At 38.7% G+C, this 20,499-nt stretch overlaps 1 protein-coding gene across 1 annotated transcript; it reads right to left on the bottom strand.

Annotated features, from left to right (window-relative positions):
• Nucleotides 1–2,862: 2,862 nt before the first annotated feature.
• Cbr-crh-1 lies at nt 2,863–11,757 on the bottom strand (the record flags this gene model as incomplete). Its single annotated transcript, XM_045243854.1, has 10 exons — nt 2,863–2,982; nt 3,033–3,235; nt 3,429–3,446; nt 4,068–4,133; nt 4,636–4,864; nt 5,299–5,392; nt 6,904–7,151; nt 7,767–7,863; nt 11,490–11,566; nt 11,686–11,757. The coding sequence occupies 10 exons, from the start codon at nt 11,755–11,757 to the stop codon at nt 2,863–2,865; spliced, it is 1,224 nt and encodes a 407-aa protein (XP_045095102.1).
• Between the last annotated feature and the right edge of the window lie 8,742 nt (nt 11,758–20,499).

The raw sequence follows: 20,499 nt of genomic DNA, 5'->3' as shown, positions 1-20,499 counted from the left end.
GCTAAAACAAGCTCTGACAACTAGGCATTCTCTGGAAAACAAATGAAAAATGAGTTTTCCTGGTAGCGGAATTTATCGAAAGAAAACTGCGAAACCTAACAAAAGTATTAGGTTGGCGGGAAAGTCTTTGTCACTTTTTCAATAGTTTATTTCTCAAAGAAAAAATAACCGAATAATTAATTATATTGTCCATCATTATCAACAACATGTCTCCAACGTTCCCTCAATTTATGGATTCCATTGCGGTAGAATCCAGCCGGGCGTGAGGCAAAGTATTGTTTGAGTGCCGCTTCGACCGCTCCACGGGAATTGAAGCTTCTTCCTTCGAAGGCACGTGTCATATCGCCAAATAACCAATAGTCGGAAGGAGCAAGATCAGGAGAATACGGGGGGTGAGGGAGAACATTCCATCCATATCCCATCAGCTCCTGCTTCACTTGTTTCGAAACATGTGGGCGAGCGTTATCATGTTGATAGTACACTTTCTTGTCTTTCAGGGCCGAACGGTCGACTGCTTTCTTGAGGTTTCGTAGTTGAGTAGTGTAGAGGTCTCCAGTTATTGTTTTGCCCTCGGGCAGAAGTTCCCAGTAGATGGGGCCGTCCACTCCCCACCACACAGAGAGCATAACTTTTTTCGGATGAAGGTCGGGTTTGGGGACATCCTGTGGGCTCTCTCCTTCTCCAACCCACTGGGATTTCCTGTGGTGATTATCGTAGAAGACCCACTTCTCATCTCCGGTTATTAGCCGGTCCAGCCATCGATCGCCCGCGTGGAGAGTGAGAAGAGTAATCGAATCGTCGACCGGCGGTCAAGGTTGGCTTGAGTCAGGTGATGACGTATGAATCGACCAAAAAGTTTTCTCATTCCAAGAGACTTCAAACCTTCAAGGACTGTGCTATGGTGAACTCCGAATGTGACAGCTAGTTCACGGCTAGATTGAAATGGATCCGATTGCAATGCGTGCTTCAGCTTGTCCAAATCCAACTCACGCGGTCTCCCAGAGCGATCCTTTTCATCGAGCGAGAAGTCATCTTTTTCGAAACGATGGAACCAATTGCGAATAGTATTGTAGTGAGGGGCATGTGTGTTGTACACATTCTTCAAGAAAGTTTCCGAATCCTTCATCGTGGTGTGAGATAGGAAGAGGTAAATCAAAACATGTCTGATGTGAATAGCAGTGGGAACAAACATATCGTTTCAATTACAGATGAGGAGCAGGGAAGGAGATGGGGACTTGTTTATATGGAAGGTTCTTATCACCTTGTTATTCACTAGAGTCGATATCATACACAGCCTCCATATACGAGAACAGTGATTAAACAAACAGAGTGACAAAGACTTTCCCGCCAACCTAATAGAACAAAAAATTGCAAACTATTTACTTTTGCTTTGAAGTTTTCTTTTGGACGATTTCTAGTGATACATAGTTTAATATAAAGTTTTGAAGGAGTTTTTATCATGAAGATCCTTAATGCAAAATATTACGGTATTTTCTCCAATAGAATACCAACCCAAACCGTCAACTTTGACCTCAATTATCTCGAGAAATCAACAGATTCAAAAATTGCGTCAACTGATGAAAAGTTGGTCATGTTATGATGAATATTTTATCAGTTGACAAAAATTTGATATCTCTTACGGGAATCAAGTTAATTGAGCTCAACGTTGGCAGTTTGCGTAGGGTTCCATGAGGAATACGGTATCTTGAATTGCATGGAGTAACAAAATAATGTATCGATTTTTCAAAAATGAAAAAATCTTCGACAACTTTTTCTAGGAACTAAAATTTCAAAGCCCATTTCCTGAAAGCCTATTTATGGATGCTTTTTTCGCTTTTTGAGTTATAAAAATTTCGAAAAATTCAAGTTTTTTTGTTTTCATCTTAATTCAAATTCGGAATGAAACAACTGAAATCTGAAATTGAAAGTGCCCATTTCCGAAGAATCACTTTTTGTGAATCTATTTTTCAACTGATGCAAGTCCATTGTTGTTTGACTTACCTTGAGACTAAGTCTTCTCAAAGATTGCGGTTAACAGAAACAAAGCTCGAATGGTACAGTATCTCATAATCTATCAGTTTCGATTATTCGAATGCATAACAAAGCTTCTCAACAATTTTTATCCCGGAAATTTAAATAAAATGTGACAATAGATTCCAATTTCCGTTTTTTTCCGAGAAGTTTGAGAATGTGAAAAATTGCTCTTTCTTTTCCCACGGATCACACTTTCCCATAGCTAGTAGACATTGATCACCTAAATTTGGTGTGCACTTGGAGGATTTTTGTTAGGTGATATGTTGCATTTTTATTCCTGAACATTAGAAAAACAATGTACATTTTTCTCAATTTTCTTTTTTATATATTCATCGAATTGGTCTTCAGGGAAAGAAAGATAAAACTACATAGATGGCTAGAAGGGGTGCTAATAATGACTGAAACATGATGGTACAGCACGAGTTAGCGACGAATAGAAAAAAAGACAAAATATGGCAAACGGGGTTTCGGTTCGTAGACGATGGGATTGTTATCGGGAGGAGGGATTACAGTAATCTTGGAACAAATATTGTTTGATTTACTGGGATAGGACGGCTTTGGGAAAACGAAAGGATAACAATTGAATTTCCTAAATTTTTGAAGGAAAATATTAAAAGAAAAACCGAGTGATATCACAATATTAAACATCAAGTAACTATGCAATTTGATGGGATTAGAATTGGTTCAAAGGAGATAAAATTTTTGGGAGTTAGTGAAAGAAAGAAAAAAAACGAACAAAAAACGAGATTTCAGTAGAGATTTCTTTTTTGATGAGAGACTTTGAGGAGGAGGAGGCAAAAATGAGAAGAGGTAAGACGACGGTGAGTATCACATTTGATCTTTTTCCTTTCGACAATACAGCTCTTTCAGAGTTTTCAGCTCTTCGATCAATGCCTTATTCTGGTTTTCCAGCACCGATACACGATTTTCAAGACATTTCACATATTCCTGGAATATTTGATAGTATTATTGCCTTACTTATAGAATAAATGATTTACCTTCTTTTTCCTACGACACTCTTTTGCTGCCTCTCGATTTTTGAGCAACCGTACTTGTCGCTTTCTATTTGATTCATCCTCTCCACCATGCATTGGTCCACCACCCATTCTCATCGATCCACTGCTTCCAGTCATTGTTGGCGATGGACTGGAACTGTATCCACCCGAGAGCATCGGTGATTGCCAATCAGTTGTTCCGAATTCTGAATAAGCTAAACATGAATAGTCAAAAAGTGTTGATTCTTGAATAAACCTGGAAAAGTCGATGTCTCGATGCCTAACATTGGTTTCATGGCAATCAGTCCGGATGATCCCTCGACGCCTGGTTGTTGTTGTTGTTGCTGGGATGGTGTGCTGGTTGGAGGTTGAACTGGCATTCCAACAATACCACTCGACGGTCCGGGCACTCCTCCGCTAAGACCGTTTTGCGATGGTCCTCCTGCAAAATCTAATGAGATATTAGAACGGGTTGATAGGTCATTTGTGTGATTTTTAGAGATTTAACGATTACCGAAAAAATGATCAGAAACCATTCAAAAACACTAGGAATGGAATTACAGTCTATGGAAAAAGTCTATGTGAAAAATGGAAGCCCTCAAAGTTCTCAGAGGTTCTCGAAAACTTCTGAACATCTTTCACATCGATATCTAGAAGAAATTAAAAAAAGAGACGAAGGATGTGAAAATTTCCCACCGTCTTTTGGTTAGAATCTAGTTTGCAAGAATCACACTCTGCGAAAGAGAATCGTGAATTTTCTGGGTGATCCGATTCAATGAAACAGTTTAGATTATCTGAAAGATAGAGATCAGAACACAAACTATGAAGAAGTTTAGACTTTTTAAGATCTAGATATAGCCGAATATTCCGTTCAAATTTCACCTTTATTGTTCTATAGTTCGTACCATTCATTGTGGAATGTCCGTTGAATACCAATGACTCCATCCTATTCTCTTATTTTAACGATAGATATCCAGAAACAGAGAATACTACTGAATACCGTCTCGAATACGACTGATCGGGAGTGATGAGAGACACAAAAATAATACAGAGGGGAAAAAAGAGAGAGAGAAACTATTCTTTTCCTTCTCCTGCCCCAATCGTCTCTGGTCTCCTCGGTCTTTTCGGCAAGGCAACCATCTCATCGCAAAAAAATGACGTCAATTTGTGGAGGAGAGTGTCCAGGAGTCGGGGAGAATCTTCAGAGAAAAATACGAAACGGTCGAGTTGTCGAGAGTCATGGTTTAGGATGAGAGACGTAGACACACACAATAAATGATAACATAACTATCTCTTTCTTTTTTTTCTCTCTCGCTTGTCACAACTAAATAACTGTCTAACTGAAAAAAATGGAGGTGATGGCGGGTGAGAAAAAAAAACAGTAACCCGGATGACCCACTTGGACCAAATCGAGTTCAAACTGGAACAAAAAGTGATGTGAGGAGGTGATAAAAGAACTAAGAACCGAATAGTCGTCACTGTAAAAAGGGCTATCTCCGAATGAGAAGAATGATATCAGATAGATTCTCTTGATACGGTTGATGGAACGTATCAGAAATAGGAGAAGATTGAATCATTACTTTTGATCAAATACCGAAAAGCATACCCGGTTTTGGTTGTGAAACTGCCGCAATCGCCGCATTGAAATCAAAATCTCCATTGATCGGAGCAAATGGAAGTACCAGTGGTTGACTTGATAGAAGTGATGCTCCCAGTGGTGATCCGTATGGTGATGCAGCACTGCTAGAGGTCACAATTCGATTCGGTGTTACTGCGGTCGGAACAGCGGGTGGTGGTGGTCCAGGTAGTTGCGGTGGAGGCGGTCGCATTACTGACTGAAAACGTGATAAGGATTAGATTAAGATTCAAAGGCTCGGGAATTTCAACAAACCTGGAAGAAGAACATCTTATACCTAGTGAGTAACTGGTAGTTTCAGTCAGAACGTTGTAGTCCTTAAGTACCCGCCCAACCTGTTGTCATTTCTCCTAGGAAACCTAGTGAAACCAGCAGCAAGAAATGTCAAAGCAAAAGGAGAAGGAACTTCAGAGAAGACATTGACATTTAGACAGAGAGCTGTGAGGGTGGATTCAAAGTAGAAAGACTATGCAGGTGTTTTTGAAAGGTTTGCCTTCTTTCTCTTTCATTCTACGAGAGTGGCTATGATAAATCTAATCTAGTAACAGGAAACACTGTGATCTTTTGAAAAACCTTTCTGTTTTCTTAAATTTCAAAACCTTTTCCCATAGTTTTGCGTCGTTTCTCTCTTACCTGTAATGGCGAGACGTCAACACTGGACGGTGGCGTTTCTTCTGGTTCTTTCTTCATTACCTTATCCGCTGTCTCCAGATCTTTGAGTATCATGCTGTAAATATTCATTGATCAGAACGGTCTCTTTGTGATTTTTTCTTGTAACCTTCATATGCAACTATCACCCATTATTTCCCTATTTCTACTCACCTGCAAACTAAAGTCGACGACATTTCTTAAAAAATTAAAATTTAGAATTTCATCCAGAAGGTAGTAGGAACTATCCTAGGTTCTTTTCTCCCCTCACGTTTTGCAGTATCTATCTATGACGTCAGCAAAGTGAAAAAAGGAGGTGGAGAAGAAGACGTAGAAACTGATAATCAGTGATAAAAATGACAGAAAAGAACGAACAAAAATGATCAGTGACGTAACCAAGAAACAGAGAGAGAGAGAGAGAGAGAGAGAGTAGACCGACTGTCTCATTTTTTTCGGTTGTTTTCAACACCTGTGAAACTACCTTATACAAAAATAGAAAAAAAGGCATGGGATGGAAAAAAACTGATTACGGTGGTGTGGTGTTATTTTGTAAGAGCATAATTCTACTGTGCTAATGCAAAGAAAATCGGAGTTGTGAAAGAGACACCGATGGTTGTGAAAGAAGGTCCCACAACGACAACTACCGTAACCCAAAATATATATTTCGTTTCTTGTCCACTGCTCCGATTTTTTGTACCAGAATAGTATCTTTTGTTGTTATGTTTCGTGTATGGCCAAAACTACCCATATTTTGAATCCATGCTCACACCACACCCAAATTAATCAGAACGTCTCTATTCTAAATATCAAAGTGTTTTGATGAAATCATAAGTTAAAAACAGAAATGTATTTGACTTGCGTAAGTAAGTTATTCAGATGCTCTAATCGGTAATAGCTCAATTTCGAAAACTAGTATTCCATCATGTTGTTGGATGGGTTACATCATCTAATGATGGTACCACAAGATACATACTTTTCTAAAATCCTTCATTCCCGGATCTTACATCATAGTGTATTTCTAATTTTTTATTTATGTCAAAAATGCTCTCGACCCCGATTCGACAGAATTCGAATGTCCTCATTTTTTCTACTTAGGTAATGACGTTTATCGTCTCGACTCCCTTCGTCCTTCTGCTTCTTCTTCAATGATTGACGACATGTTTTTCCGGAGCCTTTCGTCTCTCTTTCTCTATCTCAATCCATTTTGACTCCCATCTCTTATGTCTTTACCCCCGAAAAGGACAACAAGATGAAGGTGTTCCGGAAGGAGGGAGGCATCCGGAATCAAATAGAGTCAATCTGGCAGATCTTTTAGACGAGAGAGAGCTCCAAAAATCGGAAAGGATCCGATGGGAAGCGGGTCATTGTTTTTCACCAAGAGCAATTCTAACTCGATGGGGGTCAACGATCAGGATTAGAAGGACGGAAATGGTAGCTAGTTTCTGACAGATGTGAAGTCACAAAAAGCAGTTCAACCCGAAAAGGGGCATAAGCCTAGATTGTAGTAAATACCTTTCTGGGTCAGAAGAATCAGTAGATTCCCCTGGGAACCACGGTCTTTTGTTGATAACTGCATAAATGCACATCTGCCAACGATCTCGCGAAGTCAACGGATTCCCATCTCCCCCAAGTGGAGTGGTCATTCTGAAAAGAGCCGTCGCAACATCAGTGACGCTCGGATTCGCAACTGGTGTTGATGTACCGAAAAGTGGATAGGTTGGTTGATGAGAGTACGAGGCTGGATTAATTGTTGTCATCGATAGTGGACGGAATGCTGACAAGCGGACCGTCCCCGTCGGAGTGGATGGAGTGGAGGAAGACGTCTCTGAATCAGAAGTCTGAACGATGTGTGACAAAACGAAAAGAGTTCAAGAAGATAATAAAAGAAAGTCATTTTGTGATGGTCATCGATGCGAAGTGAGCAAGTCTGTCTGATTAATGAGCAAGAGAAACAAAAAAATCTCAGTCATGACACTAACGAGAGAAGACTAATTGAATTTGCTTTTAAACCACCAGTTTTTTGTATCATTTTGTTCTCATCATGATTCATTTTCATTCCGGGTACATACAAATTCAAATAGCTTTCTTTTCTGTTTGGACTATCATCGTCAAAAACAACAATCCAATTTTCCCATGTGTTGATCTGGTTGTGGTGAGCAACCAGGAGAAAAAGAAAGACCACGTGTGCTGTGAGGGTGGAGCCTAAATTATCAGGCGAGGGTGGTGGGGAAAAAAAAAATAATGACAGGGTTTGGTGGGAATTCAAAAAGAGAGAGCACAAAATTGATATTTACATGGAGAGTGAGGGTGAGAACCTTACGGTGTTAAATATCACAAGAGTTTAGGATCTCTCGGGGGAGGAAAATAGTAAAATTAAGGTGACTTATACTGGTGAGTAATTTATAGAAAAATCACCAGAGCTCATTAGCCAAAAAGTGCCATGATTCTCTCACTGTGTAGCTCCGATCTAACCCATTACAGAAGACACTCCAAAAGAAAAGAGTGAAATGCAAAAGAAATTCCTTCTTCTCCCTATTCAACTGAGACGACCTAAAACCAATGTTCTGATGGTGGAGGTTGGGGGTGCTCATTTCTAATTAAATCAAGGGAAAAAAAAGGAAAAAAAACGAGAAAGCAGGCGGACGCCGTCGCCGCCAAAGAAAAATGAGAAATGTCTACAGTGTGGCATTATGTCCTACTGATTCTGAAAAAGGCGGATGAAGGGAGAGAAGAGGGTGGATGAAAAAAATTAACCGAAAAAACGAGAAATGGAAAAAAGGCTCTGATATCAGATTTCTTCCTTCTGTTGGGTGTGGTAGAGGGTTGAGCGCGAGAAGAGGTGGGGGTGGCTCTCAAGACTCCGCCCCCTTATATTTCTACCTCTACTCGAGTAATTCGGTGAGACTTTCACCATGTGTGAGAGAGAGAGAGAGAGAGAGAGAGAGAGAGAGAGAGAGAGAGAAAGCATCTCTACTCTCTCCGTCTCCATAATCAACAACTTGTTGTCCTTTTTCATGGAGGATGGTTAAAAACACTTCCTAATAAGGTGGATACAAGGATGCGAGGTGGTTGTTTGAGAGCCAAAAATGAATATCTTCGGGAAGTCAGTGTGCCTACGACACGCCTCCTAGCAACTTTGCGTATTCAGAAAATTGCCCCATAAAAGAGCACAGACCCATTAAGTATCGAGCTGCTCCGGCATCGAAAAGGGAAAGCCGAAAACTAAAGAAGAAGGAATTTATGGCTGAAAACTTCTCGAAAACTTTTTCATCGAAAGATTTATGGGTTCATATTGAAAAGAGATTTTTTTATAGTGTTGATAATAAAAAAGGCCTCAAGTTGCATGAAATTGATAACCAACAAAATCACAGGAAATCCGTTCTTATTTTTGTGTTGAAATTGGTTTTCAGGCTCACTTTTTAATTATTTCATTTCCTGTTAGCTAGTAAATCCATAAATCCTTCTGAATCTGAATTTAGAGTTTAGGAATCTAGGACACTGAAACTACACAAGTCACATTGTGGGGAACTGAAGAAAAAACGGCTGTAGTAGTGGTTAGCACCATCTCCACCCCCGAGAAAGGGTTTCAAATATCACTTTTGGTGCTGCATGGCCGTGTGCGGTCAAGAGATTCAGCAAAAGAACCGAGTAAACACTTTCATTTTAAAGGAGGGTGTATTCCGAGAGCAAAAAGTTGTGAATTTCTGGACTACGGTAGCTTTAAGTTCGATCCGTTAGTAATGGATTCATGATTCTCAAAAGGGTTCGATGTTACTAACGAGCTACCTGGCCATCTTAGTCTATCAAAACCTTATCATCTCACATGCTAATGAACACCAAATTCTCTTTTTTTTTCATGTCATATTCTAGACACTTTCCGCTTGAATAATTTTTTTTTCACGATCAGATGAAAAAAAGTGTGATTATTCAGAGAAAGGAAATGGGAAACTAGCAAAAAGATTAAGAAAAAAAATGAAGTTAGTTATAGTGAATATGACAAAAGTTCAATGCTGAAAAACAACAAGGGGAAGGAAGTAGGGCTTCTCTTATTCTTTCTTATTAAGACCTCCTATCGGTGAGTTGAACATCTTCTGAAAAAGGACTAAAGACTATGTTGTTGTGGGTGGCACCGACTGGAACTCCGAATCTCTCTTGAATCAAAAAAGGGCTTCATAATTGTTATGTCAAGGTCTTCCTAGATGTTTTTTTTCTCAGAAGATCAAAAATGACAGATCCGACAGATGAAATACTGAGCTTGCACTTACATATTTTTCAACAGTCCGACATCTGGGTGAGCCGCCAAAATCTCAACGGATTTGAAAATCGGAAAAAAAAGATGACGCCAGTTTTTTCCGAGTAATCAAAAATGATCGTCGTTTGATGATCACCCCATATGACATATTTCTCAAATGGAACATAAGAGCCAGGAGATGAAAAAAGGAACTGGGAAGTAGAAGAGAGAATTCGTCAGTCTCTTTTTTCACCGCCTTCTTCTTCTCTTTTCATTTCCGCGAAGACATGGACAAATGGATAGAGAGGGAGGGTGGGGATGGGTTGTTGCACAGATGAATTATTCGTGGTTTCAGGGAGGGACGATAGGGGAAACAGAGACAGAGAGCAAACTTATTTTTGCTGTGCTGCTACTCCATCTGCAAACCTTCGACCTTTCCAAACTGAAAGTGAGATGTTGTAGTTCGTTATTGGCCAAATCAGGTTCAGAGGGATATGGTCAACAAAAGGTTGTGCTCAAAAATGAGCAGAAATTTCAACAGGGAAACCTTTATCGTGTGGAGTGTTGAAAAGGTGAAAACTCAATTTGAGCTACAGTACCTCACACAAGACTGTTGGGCCAAAAGATAAATTCAAACAACATACACGAAGTCCAATTTAGTGAAAGTCCTAGAAATGTACACACAAACTTTCGAAACATTTTCCTTAAATGCTACCAAACCTAATAATTAGAGTGAGGGTGGAGCAACTTAAGATCACATCACTAAAAACTCGACCTTTGAGCCGATGAATAAAATCTAGGCACGTGATTTCAAGTGATTAGTATTGAAGAAAAGGCTATAGATGCCTACTAATCCAGATTTCCAGAGAAGGAGGAAAGATTTTCAGGTTTCAAAACATCTTGTGGAGAGAGAGAGGGAACGACACAAGCAAACCGTACTGAAAAAGAGTGACGTGGTTGCTGGTGGCTTCACATGGGAAAACGAATGGAGGAAGAAACAAATGGAAACAGAGAAAAGGAATTGTTCGAATGTAACATTCAATGATTCTTTTTGCGTTCGTGTTTTTTTTTCAATTTCTCAGAGACTTTGCCGAGACATTGGAGCTTTCAGAGTGTAGAGGAATAGAAGAAAAAGAAATCACATACACACATACACTTGGAGCAGAAAAAAATAATTAAAAATGAGAGTAAACGATGAAAACTTTTCAGTGATGTCATGCTGAAATAATGGACGGATGGATAGCTTTCTGGAACAGCCCTTAATGGTCCTTTTTGAGACCTCGGCCCATCCTTTTCAGTCGAATTTTCCAGCATTAAATTTTTTTCAGGTTTCTTTTTGGAATTATCAAACTTTTAAAGTTGGAACTGTTTTACTGTAGAACCTGTAACAAAAGGGCATCTACATTGTCAAGTTTGAGCTTAACTATCTCAATTCCTATCTGAGATAAAAAATTTGTCAACTGGCAAACGACTTCTGATATTAGGATGAACATTTTATCAGTTGACTACTTTTTTGTATCTTCGGCAGGAACCGAGAAATATTGACTCAAAGTTAGGGGTATTACGGTACCTTGATTTCTTATAACAGGTTATCTTTCCAATGTGATCATAGTGCACATATTTCTGAATATGTATAATTATTGCCAATGTTCTTAACGGCGGTGCCAGTCGTACTCTCCTTTTTCTTCTTTTGACACATTCCAATTTTCACATGCAAACACTGTGATTATCTTTTCCGCCAAAACCCCAAAAATGTCTTTCGGATATACACGATTCTCGATTCTTTAGTCATAGGGAAACAATGTCATCATCTTGAAAATTTCTTTGAGAAAAACATTTCAAACCAATTTAAAAACTAAAACTATAATTTCCTTTCGGAAATTGATGTTTCCCATAATAGGTGATGGTTGCATAGAGGCTCTGTAACCGAAGAAATTGGACTGACCGGTATGAGGGCCTCCGATTTAGTTGTTCTCTCCGTCTCCGTGCTTCATCTTCACTGTCTGCTCCTTCTTGCATTGCCTGAAAAAATGAGAGAATTAGTTCATGATGACGATCTAAATGTTTTCTATTTTATATCTACAGTATCTACAGTATCTCTACAAAAAAGTTGATATGATTACCGTTGTGCTGTTGGGTACCTTAAACAAGAGCATCATCAACGGAGAGCCGGCCACTGGCGAACAAGTTGATGTGCTCGTCATCATTGCCATAGTCGGCACACCAGTCAAATGAAAAAGAGAGTAACTATCAAACGATGGTCTCTGTTTTCTGATTCAACTGATTGGTGATACGGATGATGATGACTACCCAAAAATTGAACCTTTTTTAAATGGAAGTTTATAGCGAATGAGACGAAAATGAACGAAAAGAAAGAGATTCGATAAAGTGATTTAGATGAATAGGAAACTATCATAGGAAAATCTATATTGGTCCATAAAATTATTTTTTAGTTATTACATGTTAGATATCAGTTTTGAACTCACTTTTAACCAGAAACGCATTTTTTCAGTAATAGAGAAAATCAGTAGTAGATCGAATTCAGAGAATCACACGGGAAGAGGAAGATCCTAGGCAAAGAATTCAAATTTGAATTCCCTCCTCTGTCCGGCGGGGGGTAACGGTTAGAGCGCCCCATCGCGCTTATTAGGGATTCTAGGCCAGTTAGCAGGAAATTAGTGGTTTCAAAGTGATAGAATTAGTGGAAAAAGTTAGTTTTTCTTTCTAGTTCAAGACCTACTAAACATCATCTAACTAAGTGTACCGGAACAACCTGTAATAGAAGGGTCCCTTAACATTTCAATTTAAGTCAAATCATCTCGGTTCCTGTAAAAGATATCAACAAGTTGTTAACTGATAAAATGCTCAACATAGTTTCAGAAATGGTTTGTCAATTGATACCGTTTTGATAACTTGCATAGGAATGGAGATAATTGAGATACTTGGAAACTTGACAGTGTCAAAGCCCTTCTATTACAGGTTTTCCAGTATTTCAAAATATTTTTCAACTGAAAAATTAAACTGAATGAAGTCTGGCTGCTACTTAAATGGCGAAAAGAAAGAATCTATGTGAATAAACCAATCAGAGCAGACCGAGAACATAAGTACAAAAATCGTGGAATACGATTTTTGAATGATCAAGAAAAGAATCCAGAAAAAAAAGCTCATTCTGAATTTGGTGTGAATAATTAATTAGAAAAACATCAAGAAAAATGGAAAATGAGTTAAGCACGCAAGAGACGAGAAACTCATCCTCCTATCTGTGGAGAGTGGTGGTATAAGAAAATGGACATAAAATAAATGATGATGGAAGTAGGAAAAAAACTTTTGAGAGAGAGAGAGAGAGAAAGAGTGAAGAAAAATATATATAATTCCATGGATAATGTGATGAGAGTGAAAAAGAGGGTTAGAAGAGAAGATCCACGTGCTAAGCAGTTGAGATTCTCCCGAGCAGCGAATCTGTGATGATCAAAATGAGATGGAAGAAGTAAAAGATTTCTCTGCTAAAGAGAAGAAAGCGGTGACGATGAGATGGAAGGATGAGGAGTGGATAGATTCAGAGAGATTTGAGAATATTTACATGGAAAATAGGAATACATTTTCAAAATGGGAAAAATGTAGTTTCCCTGGGAAGCTAGAACTTTCGAAATTTTTAGATTCAGAAAATAGTAGTGTCGAATTATCTGGAGACAATCGGATTGGCACAATCCGAAGAGAATAAAATAATATAATCTGAATTTTTGAGCACTGTACCCAAAATGCGAGAAAAACACAAGAGCTCTCTCCTCGTGGGGTGCTCAATGATTTGCCACCGGATATATGGATTCCTCTGATTGAATGAAGGCCGAGAATTTAATACTCGATCAACGGATCAGGATTAAAAATGACTCATGACGACATCCCGAGGCCTGATTGTAACATTTGGAAAGTAGAAGGTTTTCCTGGAATTTTTCAGGAATTCTAACTTAACACCTAATCAAAATTCGGATTTTTTGAAGCATTCTCATTGATAAAGCACGCGGTTAGAAAAGTGCAGAATTTTGTATGAACATTTTCGATGAATAGAAGAATCCGATGTAGATTCTATCAAAAATGCATGAATATATGGGTGAGTGGGGGAGAAGAACAACAAGGAGAATAAGAAACTTTGTGTATGAGCTATGACCTCTTCTCTCTGGATAAAAAGTATTAAATGTCCAAGGGATCGGAAATTGTGTATTGGTGTGTCTGTGTGTGTGTTGGTGTACTTTCGAGTCACCGATTTCCGGATTAATGACACACTTTTTTCAGGACTTTTTTCAGTAGCAGAGAAAAATGGGAAAAACTACTATTTGCCTATTTGCAGAGTCCCTCAATATTAGGAAACCCGAAACCTTTCACATTGTGCAAATTGGGTCATACTGGGAATTAACGAATAAGAGATAATTTTGGTACAAAAAAAACTGGAGTTGTGGAGGAGAAACGCCGGTGGCCGTAGCTGAAGGTCTCAAAACGACAACTACAGTAACCCAAAAATGTTTCTCGATTTTCGTGCGTTTTCAGGCAATTTTTTTCACTATTCAAAATTATTGCTTTCCGACAGAAAACAGTGAAAATCGAGATAATATTAGGTTGGCGGGAAAGTCTTTGTCACTTTTTCAATAGTTTATTTCTCAAAGAAAAAATAACCGAATAATTAATTATATTGTCCATCATTATCAACAACATGTCTCCAACGTTCCCTCAATTTATGGATTCCATTGCGGTAGAATCCAGCCGGGCGTGAGGCAAAGTATTGTTTGAGTGCCGCTTCGACCGCTCCACGGGAATTGAAGCTTCTTCCTTCGAAGGCACGTGTCATATCGCCAAATAACCAATAGTCGGAAGGAGCAAGATCAAGACAATACGGGGGGTGAGGGAGAACATTCCATCCATATGCCATCAACTCCTGCTTCACTTGTTTCGAAACATGTGGGCGAGCGTTCTCATGTTGATAGCACACATCTCTTGTCTTTCACGGCCCCACAGACGACTGCTTTCTTGAGGTTTCGTAGTTGAGTAGTGTAGAGGTCTCCAGTTATTGTTTTGCCCTCGGGCAGAAGTTCCCAGTAGATGGGGCCGTCCACTCCCCACCACACAGAGAGCATAACTTTTTTCGGATGAAGGTCGGGTTTGGGGACATCCTGTGGGCTCTCTCCTTCTCCAACCCACTGGGATTTCCTGTGGTGATTATCGTAGAAGACCCACTTCTCATCTCCGGTTATTAGCCGGTCCAGCCATCGATCGCCCGCGTGGAGAGTGAGAAGAGTAATCGAATCGTCGACTCGGCGGTCAAGGTTGGCTTGAGTCAGGTGATGACGTATGAATCGACCAAAAAGTTTTCTCATTCCAAGAGACTTCAAACCTTCAAGGACTGTGCTATGGTGAACTCCGAATGTGACAGCTAGTTCACGGCTAGATTGAAATGGATCCGATTGCAATGCGTGCTTCAGCTTGTCCAAATCCAACTCACGCGGTCTCCCAGAGCGATCCTTTTCATCGAGCGAGAAGTCATCTTTTTCGAAACGATGGAACCAATTGCGAATAGTATTGTAGTGAGGGGCATGTGTGTTGTACACATTCTTCAAGAAAGTTTCCGAATCCTTCATCGTGGTGTGAGATAGGAAGAGGTAAATCAAAACATGTCTGATGTGAATAGCAGTGGGAACAAACATATCGTTTCAATTACAGATGAGGAGCAGGGAAGGAGATGGGGACTTGTTTATATGGAAGGTTCTTATCACCTTGTTATTCACTAAAGTCGATATCATACACAGCCTCCATATACGAGAACAGTGATTAAACAAACAGAGTGACAAAGACTTTCCCGCCAACCTAATAACTGCGGAAGTTTAAATGAAAATTGGGTTGCTGTAGTTGTCGTTGTGGGACCTTCGGCCAGCTTCAACTTTTTTGTATCAGTATAATAATATTTAGAAAAGGCAGAAGAGGGAAAAAGCAATTACTGGAAAAATTATAGAACCCTGAACAAAAAAAAGTGTTGCGAGAATGTATGGCTTCTGTATCACACCACTTCATCTGAATTCACTTTTCGGGTCATTTTCTCTTTTTCAGTGTTTCCCCCATCCATTGTTTCCTCCTCTTCCCTTTGCTGCTCAATGATAGGATTAATTAAATTCCTCTCCTCTCGTTTCCCACCTTGCCTCCTTATTCTGGGTGAATAGGGGGAGCAAAAAAAAATTTAAATCGAGTGCGTGAGAAGTGAGAAATGGCAATGAAACGGGGGCAAATGCGGTTGAGGTATGAGCTAGAAAAGAGAGTAAAGACTAAATGGAGAGGAAGAGATCACGCGCGGGAGAAAAAAAGAGTCAAAACCCAAAAATTCAGTTGAAGAGAAAGTTAATAGCTGCTGACACACATCATCATCAGCATACATCGCCGTTTCGAGCTTTCTGATTTCCCACTACAATCCAATGATATCAATGGGAAACGTGTGAAAACTGATAATACAACGAAAAAAGAAGAAGAAGAAGGAATGAGGCAATATCTTGTCTCTGTTTACTACCAGAGTGTTACTAATCAGTCATCATGTTTTTTCTAGTAGTAGTTGCAAATGAGACACATTCCTTATTTTCTTTTTATGATCTATTCCTAGACAATAAAACATCGAACTTCTAGAAAAATCAAAAATTCATGGAGAAAATGAAAGAGGAAAAGAGTTTGTTTTTTGATTTGTGAAAGTGGAAGAAGAATTCGTGAATCACCTGTGGATTTTCAGGACATACTTTAAAGAGCGGTTTGAGAAAATGTAGTATTCGAAAATCCAAGATCCAGAAGTTTCGAAAAACGTATGGATTCGTCTCTTTTATTTTCAGTTGAATTAGATTTTTGAGAAACTTCCTCCCACTCCACGAATCCTTTTTTCTTCTCTCTCATTAGATGTTTTTGCCTGCTTGTCATCGAATCCTTTCAATCACCGTCCCCAATTCACAAATATGGGGATTAAGCAGCTTAGCTGACAGATGGTGGCTTATCAGTGAAGAGAGAGAGAGAGAGAGAGAGAGAGAGAGAGAGAGAGAGAGAGAGAGAGAGAGAATTATCACAAGAAGTTAATCTCTAATCTCTCTTTTTCCTCATATTTTTCTAATATTTTTCCCCGTCTCCTGAGTGAATGGTCAGCTGATTATCAGATTTTAGAGCAGCAGCCATCAGCGTCAAAACATCACCACACATGAGACACTCATTTGGGGAACGAATATTTGTATTTTACTAGACAAGGAAACTCGTGGAAAAATACTGGAAATACTGAAAACAGGTAAAAAAAGAACAAAAACCCTCTACTGTCGCCAGGTGAGTGGCAGAGGAGATGGCTGATGAAGTGTGGAAATTGAAGTGATGAAAAGAAGAAAAAAACTGAAAAGGAGAAGGAAAGAAGAAAGACAAATTCTGCGCCTATGCGCCCCGTTTGAGCAGGTGAAAAACGGGGAAATTGGAGTGGGGAAACGGGTGTGGGTAGGAGGTTGAAGGAGGGACAAATCGAGAGCAAGTTGAGTTTCATTTTTTGAAACACGCTTTTTTTGGAGCAGAATGACGTGCTCATTGACCAGATCTGACACAATTTGGTATGAGGCCGTAGGAGACAGGATTCTGACTTGTGGGAAAGAAAACGTTTTTTTTTTGGGAAACTGAATTGAGAAGGAAATATTTAAAACCAGCAAGCTGGTGCGCCTTCGGCGCGTTCTGATCTAGTTTTACTGGTTCGTCGCTACGAGTCTCACTTTTTCTTGAAGGGTCGCGTAAAGCTATATGTATTTTTCAAGCTTTTCAACAGTCCACAGACTGGCAGGGGGACCAACAGACGCGTGTAGCGTTTTATATATAAGGAAGATATCCGAGACTTGGAATTGCCGAGGATGAACAAATTGATTGGTAATTTCTATTGTTCGTAGCTAGCAAGATTCAAATTTTACATCAAGAATGATTATAAAGCATCAGAGGCAGTGAAAATCTTATTTTTATCGTTTCCGAGTAGACGATTCAAAAGTTAAAAATCGCCAGAACTTTCCTGGTAGGATTCAAAAATCGAGAATTTTTTTTCGGATAATCTCATCCTTGTAATCCGGGCCTTCGCGGGTCCTGCCATAATTTCTTTCAAAATCAATATTTTCGAACCAACTAAATCAGATATGATAGAGCTCCACGAGTACTACAAAACGGTATTATTTGGAATACTGTACCACATCTATGAACAAAGTTACAGATCATAAAGTGGCTTTTCTCGCAGGCCTTGCCGGGCCTGTTTTTTTGTTCCTATTGCTCTGTAACTTTGTTCATATATATGATACAGTATTCCAAATAATACCGTTTTGTAGTACTCGTGGAGCTCTATCATATCTGATATGGATAATCTGAAAATATTTCATCAGCACAGTTTAAGAACGATGAAAAAAAAAGAAGTCGAGGAAAATTCCAAAAATGGTGTAGCAAGGAGTAATCGTACAATCGGATCTTTTTCAAACCTAAATAAATTTTTTTTCTAATTTTTTCTCTTTTTCTCATGAGGGAATGGGTATTCTGAAAGTAAAATCCCCAGCGATACATGTTTTTCTTTAGGTGTCAGTGTGCTGATTCCAATTATATTACAAAAAATTAAATTGAAACCAATAACGTTCATCTTGTTTCTATATATTCTTACGATTTTTCTTGCGAATTGGAAGAAATTAAGAGCAAAAAATGAGTTCAACTTCTCGAAAAAATGTATTTTCACACGAATATTACGGAGAAAAGAAAAAACGATAACATTGAAGATAAATATGTACACGCCATACCATAGAATTCGGCTGAATTCCTAGTACAACTCATATGTAAATATGACTCAAGAAGGTTCTATTTTGGAAACTGGAATGTTCTTTGGTTGGGCAGACAACACAAATTTGATTACTATAATTTTTCAAATCACCCCCCTCCGGAAATATGGAAAAGTTGGCGAACTATAATAAAATGAAAAAAGTGTAGCGAAAGAAAAAAGTGACGTCAGTTTCATCATGGCTGTTCGACGAAATTGAGGGACACAACACCAAACACAACTACTGTGTTTTATATTTTCTGTTCCAATGCGCATCAGAAAAGTTTCGCTTTCCATTTAGAGACGACCCAAGTATTTAGTAGTGCAATTTCATGACATTCAAACGTCACCTCGCACTTAGAAAGTATTTTAGCATCAAAATTCCAGATTTTTGAATCCGAAATTGACTTTTTAAGCTCGACAATTGGGATGTTTGAGGTGAATTTTATATTTTTAGGGCTATAATTAGGGATTTCTCTGGTCGGAATTCTAGATTTTCAGACATAAAATTCACAATATCAAGGTCAAAATTTGGGATTTTTGGAGTCAAATTTGACAAGTTTAGGCAGGAATTTTGGGATTGTTTAAAACGAAATTGACAAGTTTAAGATCGAAATTTTGGATTTTTAGAGCTAAACCTGACAAATTTAGAATAGGAAATTCAGATTTTTGTAGTCAAAATTGACTATTTCAAGTTCGAAACCTGAAATTTTTGAAGCCAAAAATTTCAGGATCGAAAATTGGGATTTTTAAGCCTGTGGAGAAGTTTTCTGGAAAAAAAATTACATCCTACGCATTCATAAAATCGAAATTTTCTAGAAAACAGATGCATTTTTAGAGCAGAAATCATTTGAGGAAGAAGTATATAAATACGCTTGTTACTGATATGCAGGTGATATAATTCTGGAGGAATTAGCTGTTTCAAAAATGTATGCTTCAAAAGCCTAAAGTAAGAGTTTGGAAGATAAGCGTTTTTTGAGCATCAAAAGAGAAATGGGCGAAATTTAATCTTCAGGAAGCAGGAATACGAGCACTTTTGGGATAGTGCCGAAAAAAGAAGATCAGTGGATTCAGCAAAATTCATCCGAAAAGAGGAAGCAAAACTATTTCCTCTAAAACCCCACCAAAACTAAATCATAGTTATGTTTTCTATTTTCCGCTTCTATAGACACATATCACTTCTTCTACGTCATCAGTCCCTCACTATTCATATTTTTGTGCTAATTAGAAAAAAGGGAATAATATCTGATAGCATAACACCAAATACTATTTTCGACACGTCACTGGTTTTCCCCATAAAAAACACCTGTATGTCCTTGTGAGTTGGTATGAGCTCTTTGGTGTCAAAAAGGTTTCTCCAGAATAACTGAAAAAGTGAGAAAAAAAGAGAAGGAAGCTGTCACCGTGACGACGACATGAAGAAAGTGTTAAAGAGAAGAGGAGATAAACATGGTTAGGCAAAAAAAGATTAGAAACGAGAAAATTATATAGGGATACAACTGATTATTAAATAAAGACTCGAGTAGAGATAACAACATACTTCAATTACCCTACAGTAATCCGTTTCACAGAGAAACTTTCCGAACTACAAGTTTCATCGACCTCTGGTCACTTTTTTGTCGCGTGAAAATCGGTAATCTGATCGGATAAAGTCTCTCTATATCGGGATAGCGAGATCTGATTTGAAATTTCGTGTCATTCAAAGTTCGAAAACCGAAATACAAATGGGAAAAAAGTGAATTCCATCATGTCATGATGTTCTTGATTTAGGTACTCGAGATTTTCAATCCGTCAAGTACTTTCCGGTAATGGAAAAGTTCGGGGAGGACAACAAAAAAGGTCTCAACCTTCGTGGAAGATTTTCAAATTTCTCGAAATTTGTAAGGCAAAAAATAAATAGAGAGAAAAGCATCAGATAACACGGAAATCGAGGGAGAATACTGGATGTAGAAGGGCAATGAAGAGATGGGGTGGGGAGGACGTAAAAAAAACAGAAAGGAGACAGAAAATGTGCACCCGTTGAAGGAAAAAAATGGCAGGAGAAGGACTAGAAGAAGCAGAAGAAGAAAGGGAGTAGAGCAGAAAAAAAAATATAGAGGGAGGAGAAACACAGAAACAATTGATGGATAAA

This window comes from Caenorhabditis briggsae (assembly GCF_000004555.2).
Source record: "Caenorhabditis briggsae complete genome, chrIII, whole genome shotgun sequence".
Lineage (NCBI taxonomy): Eukaryota > Metazoa > Nematoda > Chromadorea > Rhabditida > Rhabditidae > Caenorhabditis > Caenorhabditis briggsae.
The sequence above is the reverse complement of the archived record's forward strand: the minus strand, read 5'-3'. Positions and strand labels throughout refer to the sequence as shown.